Below are 10,333 nucleotides of genomic sequence, written 5' to 3' on the forward strand. Positions count from 1 at the left end.
ATTAAGGTGAACGAGACATTACAAGGGGCAGCTCCTGGGGCAGCCAGGACCCAAATCCCTCTGGATTTTATGCCATGAAACTGCTTAGTGGTGTCTGGGGCAGGTAGAAGGGGCACATCCCAGCACCTGGAGATGCCCCAGACGTGCCTCTCACTGGGCATGGCCCCTGTGTCCCTGCTGTGCCCCCTTCCCGCAGGCTGAGCTCACGGCCGGGCTCTTTCCCAACCCAAATCCATCTGTGTCAAGCTGGGGCAGTGACTGGAGCCAGCCTGGACTGCGGGATGAGGAATGAGGACATCCAGGGCCATCCCCGAGGACAGGGCAGGGGAGCAGCCCAGGCAGGGTCGGGCCATCCCCCCCCCCACGAGCTCCTGTCCCCTCTCAACCCCAGGGCACAAAGGAGCAGCTTTGTGCTCCTCCGCCGGCTTTGGGCTCGTCCCGAGGGACGGGCTGGACCCGCTGCAGGGCTGGGGGGCCACAGAGCTCCACCAGCTGCTCCGAGCAGGAGGGGACACGAGCAGCAGCGTGTGCTGTCACCAGCCCTGACATTTCCAGCTGGAACAAAGCCTGGCTGCCAAAGCCAGGCTGTTCAGTCCCGATTTACTGCGCAGGACCCTCCGACGAGCCGGGCACAGCGGGCAGAGGCACGGGCAGGAGCCGGGACCTCAGCCCGCCGCTGCCAAAGGCTCATTAGCGTTGGGGTTCGGCGCTGTGATTGACCGGGAACTGCTGCTCCCGCTGCAGCCCGGCCCCTCCAGAGATCAATAAACTAATTACGGAGGCAAATAACGCCAGGGCGAGAAGGGGAGAGGCGGGAGAGGGAGGAAGGAACCGGCTGAAGGGAGGTCTGGCAGGAGCCGGAGCCGGGTGCGGGGTTCCCCCTTCCCCCGGGAGAGCCCCCGACCCACCGGGGCTGCGGAGAGCCCCAGATCCGCGGGGGCTGGATGCTGCCCTGGGCGCAGGTGAAGGCGCCAGCGCCTCTCCCTGCCCATCCATCACCGCTGCAGACGCTGCCCGATTAGATCTGGCAGCCACCAGCCTGGTCCTGCCGCGCCTCGGGGTGCGGGGAGATGGTCCAGACCTGTTTATCTGGCTATTTTGCAGAGAGCAAAGCCTCCCCCAGCCCAGGCATCCCTGCAGTGGAGCCTGGCAGCCTCCAGCCAGGAGTCGGCAGAGCCACCAAACCACCCGCGGCTGCTGGGCTGGAGATGGGAAGGGAAAAGGCAGGGAAAGGGCAGTGCCACCCAAAGGACCCAGGGAAGAGGAACACCACGGTCATCCCTGCCTGTGCTGGCCCTGTCCCCACGGCCATGGGGGGCAGTGGGGTCCCTCTGAGGGCAGGAGTGGGTTTGGGCATGGCAGAGGCAGAGCTACTTGGGGCCAGCTCTCCAGAGAGAGAGAGATGAGCATCTTCAGGAGGTGATGAACCTCGGGGATCCTCAGGTTGGCTGCACTCAGGAGCAAATCCTTCCCTTCCCGACTGCTGTGGAGCAGCAGCTGCCCCCCAGTTCCCCTCCACCATCTCACAGCCCAGCCCAGAGAGCTCCAGTCCAACACAGTCTCCCTCATTCCTGCAGAATGCTGGAGATGTCACTGCCTGCCCTCCACGGATCTGGGAGAAAGGCCGGCTCACCCTACCCCTCCATTGGCATCCAAACCCGGCTCCTTACAACACTCATTTCCAGGACAGGGGTCGAAAGTGCTGTTTTCCACTGGGATTCTTGCAGAACCTCTGGGAATAGATGGCGGAAAACTTGGAAGGACTTTAAAAACTTCTCTGTGGTCACGCAAGCGCCGTGCCCCTCTCCCAGGGGTTATTTCGGCCGTGTGGGAAGGGGCCGTGCCTTTCTCCTCTCTCCAGCCCTGCCAGTAAATTGCTTTTCAACACAGTGGATGCTTCCCAGGCAAAAGGACAAAGAGGAGTTTATCTGCCAGCACCAAACCAGCTGCTGGGGTACAGCGTCTCGCCGAACCAGGGACCACCCAGAGACACAGATCAGACTCTGCACTGGGCTTTAATTCAACCCTAAATCTAAACAGGATAAAAAAACATGTCTTTAAAAGGCTCAAGGACAGATTCTCAACTCAGCCAGCTGCTGCTGCCCTCCTCCTGGATGGATGTCAGCTTCGATCAGCTCCTCAATACACACCGGGCCATCATTTCATTAGTTTTATGGGGGTTTTAATGAAGATCAGATCTGGGTTTAGCCAAGCGAGATTGCTGGCTGGCTTCTCCCAGCTCCCTGGCCCCAGCTTCCCACAGAGGTGGAAGGGAAGGGCTGGGGGTGGCTGGAGCCCTGATGCTCTACTGGCAGCCCCAGCCAGCTGGAAGCACCCCGGGGTCCCTGCACTCCCCCTGCCCTGCCACTCCATCCCCCTGGCAGAGGGGGAGGATGATGCTCAGGACCACACTGGGGGCTGGGAGAAGACACTGCCAGCCTGGGGTGGTCTCAGTGCCAGGGCAAGGAGGGAGGGGTTTGGTGACCTGCCGTGGCTTGGTGCCCAAGGGACCCAGGGAAGGGATGTGGCAGCATCACCTACTCAAGGGAGAAACCAAGGAGGCAGCACAGGAAATGCACACAGGGAAGGCTGTACCACACTCTTCCCACTGCCGAGGGAAGGGCACAGCCAGGGCATCCCTCCTGGGCACAGGAACCAGCCAAGAGAGGATAAAACAACTGTGAAAAGGTCACAGGGCATCAAACCTCTCTCCTGTGCCACACTGGCACACAGTGCTCCCTCCTGCACAACGATGGTCCTGGGGGCACCTGCAGCCAACCCTGCCTGGAGCAGCATCCCAGGGATTGACATTCCTCGGGAAACCCCAAGGGGAACACCCACAGAGATCCAATCCCCCACTCACATCAGCCAAACCATCTCCAGCCCCACCTTCCCTCCTCTCACAGTTACTGGGATATTAATTTCCACATCATCTCTACCAGAAGGAGTTTTTCCTGCCTCCTAAAGATTTATGAGGCTGATAACGACTCTCCCTCGTGCTCCAGGACCTGATGTCTTTAGATCTGCTTTGGGACGTGGATGGTGAAGTGCAAAGGAGAACCTCCTGCCACAATCAGCAGCCTCAGCACTGGGCTCTTTGTTCCCAGTCACTCTTAATTTCCTGCTTTCTATTGTCTCTTGGAGAAGTGATGGAAAGGAGGGCAGGAATAGCGATTATTTAATTGCTTTCAAGACCTCAGACAAACCAGAACAGAGGTTATCTGCCCCAAAACTCTCCTTTTTGGTTTTCCTCCTCCAGTCATCATCACTGGGTCACTGCAGAGGGAGAGGCTGTGGCAGGAGCCACCCGTATTGCACCAGTCCCCAGAGACCCCAAATATTTCAACATCACCTTCCCACCTCTGCCAGGTGTGAGGAGCAGCAAGGATCTGCCTTGGCTTGTCTTTGGAGGCAAGGTGAAAAATCCTGGGGTCAAGGCACTCTCAGCTTCCCAGGAGACTTTGGGAGACTTCACTGGGGTCATGGCGTGGCCATCATGCTGCCATCACCCCATCCATCTGCTGGTGGCCCTGGAGACATCAGGAGAAGCTGAGCCTATGGCTGGAACCAAAATGTTGCTCCTACAGCAGGAGCCAGTCAGTGAGGCCATGGCTGTGTTAGGAGAAGGAGCCAAGGGGTCCTGCTGGATGTTTCCATCTGGAAGCCCCGTGAATCCAGGCAGGTCCCACCACGCTCTGGGGGAGTCAGAGTCCCTACACATGTCCCTGGGCCCCTGATTTGGGCACCCTCTGCCACGCACCAACAGCATCTGAGAGCAGGAGAGGCTCCAGTGCCAGGCACGCAGCACCCAGAGCTGGGGAGATTCCCGGCTGGGCTCGCCGGGGGGGCTGTCAGGGCTGTGGGCAGGGTGGGCACCGCGGGAGAGGGAACGCGGGCAGGGTGGGCAGCGTGGGCAAAGGTGGGCAGCGCGGGGTGGGCAGCGCAGGGCGGTGCGGGCTGTCCCCGCCCCGGCCCCGCAGAGCCGCCCCGCGCGGGGCGGGGCGCAGCCGGTGCTGGTCCAGCGGCGGAGCCGCGCCGGGAGCGGGTGCGCGGAGCCGAGCGGAGCGGTGCGGGGCTGTGCGGGGCCGTGCGGGGCTGTGCGGGGCCGGGCAGGGCCGAGCCGAGCGGAGCCGAGCGGGGCGCGGGCGCTGCCGGTGCCTCCCCGGTGCCCGCGGGGCCGGGGCGGGCGGAGGCGGCGGGAGCAGGTGAGCGGCGGGACAGCCCCGCACGGTGCCCCCCGGCAGCGGAGCGATGGGTCGGGGGGTGGGGGCTCCCCTGCCCCGAGCTTGTCGCCCAGCGGGGCCGTCCGGGCTCGGGGTGCCGGTCCCGGCTGGGAGGGAAGGGGCTGGCAGCCGCAGAACGGCCGGGCGGCAGGGAGGGGTTTCCACCGGCGCTCGGTGCTCCCGGGCATCAATTGCACCCACCGGGTCACGCCGGTTAGAGATGGGGGGGTCATGAGAGCTCCGATATCGCCAGAGACAGGAGGAGCTGTGGCGTGTCCGCACAGACCACTCCGGGAGGGGAACCTCTCTGCTGGGAGCACCTCTGCCACGGAGCTTGGCAGCAGGGTGGGCAGATGCTCCCCAGGAATCCCTTCCTTTCTGTTTACTCTCTGATTTCTAGAATCTTCTCCTCTACCCCCAGAGCAAGGGAGGATGACATCTCAGCTCCTCTGAGCCAGCAGTGCCCAGGGACCGGCAGAGCCATGGAGCTGGAATACGAGCTGCCCAACACCACTGCCTTCTGGTTCTCCCCGGCTTCCCCCTTTGACAACTTCTCCCTGGAGGCTCCCACCAACACCTCACAGAACTCCACGGGCCACCACTTCGACCTGACCAGCAATGCCATCCTCACCTTCATCTACTTCGTGGTCTGCATCGTCGGGCTGTGCGGGAACACGCTGGTCATCTACGTCATCCTCCGCTATGCCAAGATGAAAACCATCACCAACATCTACATCCTCAACCTGGCCATCGCCGACGAGCTGTTCATGCTGGGGCTGCCCTTCCTGGCCATGCAGGTGGCCCTGGTGCACTGGCCCTTCGGCAAAGCCCTCTGCAGAATTGTCATGACGGTGGACGGGATCAACCAGTTCACCAGTATCTTCTGCCTGACGGTTATGAGCGTCGACCGGTACCTGGCTGTCGTCCACCCCATTAAATCTGCCAAGTGGAGGCGGCCCAGGACAGCCAAAATGATCAATGTGGCCGTTTGGGGCGTCTCCCTGCTGGTGATCATGCCCATCATGATTTATGCTGGGGTGCAGCACAACCACGGCAGGAGTAGCTGCACCATCATCTGGCCGGGAGAGTCGGGCGCCTGGTACACGGGTTTCATCATCTACGCCTTCATCCTGGGCTTCCTGGTGCCTCTCACCATTATCTGCCTTTGCTACCTGTTCATCATTATCAAAGTCAAGTCCTCGGGCATCAGAGTGGGCTCCTCCAAGAGGAAAAAGTCCGAGAAGAAAGTCACCAGGATGGTCTCCATCGTGGTCGCCGTCTTCATCTTCTGCTGGCTCCCCTTCTACATCTTCAACGTCTCCTCGGTCTCCATCATGATCGTGCCCACCCCTGTCCTCAAGGGCATGTTCGACTTCGTGGTGGTCCTCAGCTACGCCAACAGCTGTGCCAACCCCATCCTTTACGCCTTCCTGTCCGACAACTTCAAGAAGAGCTTTCAGAACGTGCTGTGCCTGGTGAAGGTCAGCGGCATGGACGAGGCGGACCGGAGCGACAGCAAGCAGGATAAATCCAGGCTCAACGAGACCACGGAGACCCAGAGGACCCTGCTCAACGGAGACCTGCAGACGAGCATCTGAGGGGACGGCGGGGTTGTCCTTCCTGCGCTCTCCTCTCCCCGCTTGCTCCCAGCAGGGTGGTGGCACGTGTGGAGTCAGGGCAGGAATGCCAGCTGAGGGGAGGGCAGTGAGCACCCCCTGGGCACTGGGTCCTCGGCTGGGCTCCTCCTGAGCTCTGCTGGGTTGGCTTTCAAGCACTGGGAAGGATATGGATCAAGAGGAGCTGCCTCACCAGGAAAACAAAGACAACTCACGGCGACGCAGCGCATTTCAACACCAAAGTGCCACCGTGGCCACAAGTATCACTGGGGTGGCTCTGCTGGCTCCCCCGTGTCACCCTCGGGGCTGGTTGGCTTTGGGGCTCTGCCCCTGCACGGGTGGGTGCACATGGACACATGGGGTGACCTCAGGAGGGGCCGAGGCCACGGGTGTGTGATAACATGGAGATGCACTGACCTGGTGGGAGCTGCCGGCGAGCTCCTGCCATCGCCAGGAGACGAGGATGTTTGGGGTTGCGTTTTGCCTGGGTTATCAGTTCCTCCGTTGCCCCCCCAGAAGCCTCCCTGCGCTGTGTGACCGCACTGCTGGCAGCAGCCACCCCGCCCGGAGGGGACACTCCAGGATGGAGGCGACTTCCCCACGGGAAGCAGCTCTGCCGCCTCGGCAGCCCCTCTGGTCCCACCACGCTCCTGCCCTGCCTCCTGCAGCCCTGCCATCTCCCGCTGCAGGAGAGCCCTTTCCTTCCTCCTGCCGTGACATCACCTGCCCGCAGATTTTCTCCTCGGATGGAGGATTTCCCCCTTTTCCCTCCCCAGTGGCCGCTGCCCCTCCCGCCACCCGCATCGGTCCCACGCTGCGCCGGCTGCCGGGAACCGGGAACGCCGCTCTGAGCAGCCCGGCAGGACCGCCCAGCTCCGGCCCCTACTGGGAAATCCTTGGAAGTATTTAAGCAGCAGCGACACGTCGGGGGGTTTGGAGTACCTTTGGCACGGGCTCCTGCACCTGGCTGAGATCTGGCTTTGTCCGGCCCCGGCTCCGAGGATCCCTGGGGTGACACCCGCCCTGCTCCTTCCAGGCAAGTCACACTGGAGACTGGGGTGATGGAGAGGACGAGGGATGGGAGGTGGGGGGTGCTGGGAGCTTGGCCCCCACCCCACCCGAGCCAAAGGGAGCAGGCAGAGCAGACAAGAGGGCTTCCAGCACCTGGGAACGAGGAAGAGCAGGGCAGCACATGTCCAGCCCCCTGGACCCTGCACAGGGTGAGGGGTGGTGGGACTGACCCATCTGCTGCTGTATTTGGCTTCCCAAGACTGTCCTGGAGCGCTGGGCTCTGTCCCTGTCTGCCCTCCCAGCTCAGCACAGCCCGGGGCTCTGGAGCCCTGACCCCCAGCAAAGCCCCTCCTCGCACAGCGCAGCAGGAACGCGAGGGAAAGCCCAGGGGAGAGGGAGAAGTGTCATCTTCCTGCCGGAGCAGCCGGAGCAGCCTCTGTGCCAGAGGCCAGAGCTGTTCACAGGCTCTTGCTCCAGAGCTGAGCCGTGGGAACGCAGGGGTTTAGGTGGAGAAAACGGCCAGGTCTCACTCACCCTCCCCTTTCTGGGCTCCCCCTCACCGGGGGATGCAGAGCCTTCACCTGGCACCACAGTCGATGCGGGGGGTGAGGGTGAGCACTGCCCACGAGGTGCCACCTGCTCTGGGGTGCCACCTTGCTCAGCCACACACCCCCAGTCGATTCTCTGAGAGCACCAGCTCTGGGAGAAATTTTCCCATGGCTCTGCCCAGCTCCTGCAGCAAGAACCTGCTCGGGGCATCACATCTTGCTATGCCAGGCCCACCAGCTCCCCAAAGAGGGCTCAGTGCCAGGCTGGGTACCTGCTCCCCGGTTCTGCTGGGCACAGCACAGGGCTCAGGGGTTTTCTGCAAGACAAAGCAAAGCCTCGTCAGCATTTCTTTGCTTTTAACTATTTCCTGCTCCTCCGAGGAACGTGTGACACTGTTCAAGAGCTCAGAGGCACCACGTGGGCACCTCCCTGTCCCCTGGCTGGGCACCGAGCGCGTCCCAGCGCCACTGGGGGGGAGGAAAGCTGAGCCCAGGTTCCCTGCTGATGCTGCAGGAATTAAAATACCAGCAGCAGGTCATGCCACAGGGAAATACGGGCTGGGGATGGCTGGGAGCAGCAGAGCCCATGCTGGGATGAGGATCTGTGTCACAGCCGCAGTGATGCGTCAGTGGGGCCGTGGGCACTCCGTGCCTGGTGGGTGGGGAGGGAGGTGTCTGTGTGGGGGGTGGGGATGAGATAGGAAAGGGGGTGTGGAGCCCCCAGCACTCACCTGCAGCGGGGCCAGACCCAGATTGGCCAGCGACTGACTTGTCCGTGCAGTCCCTGCCATCGAAATCCCAGTGGATGGTGGGGGGAGACACCTGTTCCCAGCTGTACCCCACAGGGGTCTCCAGCAGGAGCCTCCAGCTGGGAGCACCCCCTCTCTGTGCTGGTTTAAGGTTGAAATACGGGAAGCTTGGCTTCCTAGCCCTGGGAAGGACCTGTGCCCAGGTCAGCTTTGTCCTGGCAAACTCCCCAGGCGGTGACACTCCTGGTAGCTCAGAGCTGTGATCCAAAATAATTTCCCCTTTTTGTACTCGGGGACTCTCCTGAGATGGGGATAATGAAGCTGCAGGTGAGGAATGAGAGGCATGGAGCTCTGCCACCAACATCCCAAAGGCCACCAAGGTGGGATGTGCCAGGGCAGGGGCACAAGGTGGCTCCTGGGAGCTGCCAGGACTCCCCACAGCCACCTTTCCACAGATCAATAGGGAAAAAGGGCAGGAGAGAGGAACATGCCCCCTTGGATCACCCAGGGAAGGAGTCAACAGCCACAGCCCAGCGCTCACAGTAAAACCAGCAAAATAAAACCTTCTGCTTGTTCACTGCTGACTAATAAACATCAGCACCGCTGCTGCTGCCAGTAACGAAGTTTTCCTTCCCAGCCACTTGATTTTAGTGGGAACTTGACCTCATATTGGATCTACTCTGCAAAGCCTCGCAGGGCTGCTGGAGGCACGATGAGAAACCTCTGCTGGTTACGGCAGAGCCAACAGACTGAGCCCCAGAGTGCTTCACACACAGACTGCCCCCGGGCAGGAGGGATTAGTGACAGCTCCCGCCTGGAGGGGCGGGAACAGCATCAACACAGACCAGAGGTGATGGGGAGCACAGACCTGGGTGTTCCATAAGCTCTCCTGGACGCCGGGAGCAGGGATCTGGCCCCGTTTGTGTGACGGTGCTGCCTCACCCGGGGGTTTGCAGTGGGTCGGTCCTGCAAGAGACTTCCAGTCCCAGCACGGGCTGAGCATTATCCCAGCTGCTCCCACATTATCCCAGCTGCTCCCACCTGTGCCCACCTGGCTCTGTGTGCTGTGGTGGCCAGTGCCTCCCGGTGCTCCGTAGCCAAACCCCACTCAGGTGGACGGGAGAGGCTGGAGCTGGACCTGGAGCCGGACCTGGAGCCTTCCTCTTGCATCCCTGCAGCTCCTCACGTCAGCACCAGCGCTGCCTTGGACTTGTTTAAGGTAACCATCTCCTAAGGACCAGCACTGCCGTGTCTCCAGAGGGCTTCCCGACTCTGGCATGGTGGGAAGAGCCTTGTCTTTGATGGAGACTCCACAGAGAGGTCCCTTCCTTCCCAGGCCTGCCTCATGGTCCCCATGCAGCTCTGTCCCAGCAAGGAGAGCTCCCAGGATCGGATCTGTGCTGGAGTGGCTCCACTCTCACATTTCGGGGGGTTCTTCAAGCCCCTGCTGTGAACGAGCCGATTTCAAACCCCTCAGGGAGAGTCTCCATCCCCTCCTCCGGGGCTGCTCCAAGGGGGAATCACCACCAAGGCATGGGCAGAGGGCACAGCAGACCCCAAACCTGCCTTTCCCCTGCCGAGTCTGGACAGGAACTGCTGCTTTCCGACCCAGGACACCTCTGCTCTGAATCCCAGCCTCGCACCTGCATCTCCTGGTGGATTTCAGCCCCATTCCCTGCCTGCTCCAGGACCTGGACTGCAAAAAGCCAGGGCAGGAGGAGAGCCAGACTGTGGGGATCCTGCCTGGAGCCGTGTCCTGCCCAGGAGACTCCGAGGGATGCAAAGCCTGGACCCTGCATCCGTCCTGCCCCGCGCTATGTGTGCAGGAGGAGGGGCGGGATGGGGGATTGTACATACCTGTATATATTGGACATGCCCAAGGGGTTATTCTGTACCCTGACACAGCCCCTCGGAGGGCCCCTGGCTCTCCTCACCCTCTCCCTGTGCCGTGGGGCACCGTGCACAGCCAGGAGGGACCCCAGAGGCTGCTCCCACATTGACTGGTGACTTCTGCCTCTGCTAAACCCAGCAGCCCTTCCCTGCCCAGCTGGGGCCACAGCCATCCGGGGTCCCACCCCCTGTCCGTGCCCCGTGTCCCTAGCTGTGCTCTGGAAGTGCCCATGGATCTGTTGTGCCCGGGACACAGCAAGGGCGTGTCCCTGCTCCCAGCCCTGCTCTTCTCCCCC

General features: G+C 61.8%; 1 protein-coding gene across 1 annotated transcript; it reads left to right on the forward strand.

Moving 5' to 3' along the window:
• The first annotated feature begins 4,178 nt into the window (after positions 1–4,178).
• On the forward strand, positions 4,179–8,054 carry SSTR2 (somatostatin receptor 2). Its single transcript, XM_032707055.1, has 2 exons — positions 4,179–4,205; positions 4,624–8,054. The coding sequence occupies exon 2, from the start codon at positions 4,706–4,708 to the stop codon at positions 5,819–5,821; it is 1,116 nt and encodes a 371-aa protein (XP_032562946.1). The 5' UTR covers positions 4,179–4,205; positions 4,624–4,705; the 3' UTR covers positions 5,822–8,054.
• Positions 8,055–10,333: the final 2,279 nt, after the last annotated feature.

The sequence above is a fragment of the Chiroxiphia lanceolata genome, chromosome 19, assembly GCF_009829145.1.
Source record: "Chiroxiphia lanceolata isolate bChiLan1 chromosome 19, bChiLan1.pri, whole genome shotgun sequence".
NCBI lineage: Eukaryota > Metazoa > Chordata > Aves > Passeriformes > Pipridae > Chiroxiphia > Chiroxiphia lanceolata.

Coding starts and splice junctions, on each gene's coding strand:
- SSTR2 (XM_032707055.1), top strand. CDS start 4,706: ATGGAGCTGGAATACGAGCTGCCCAACACCACTGCCTTCTGGTTCTCC.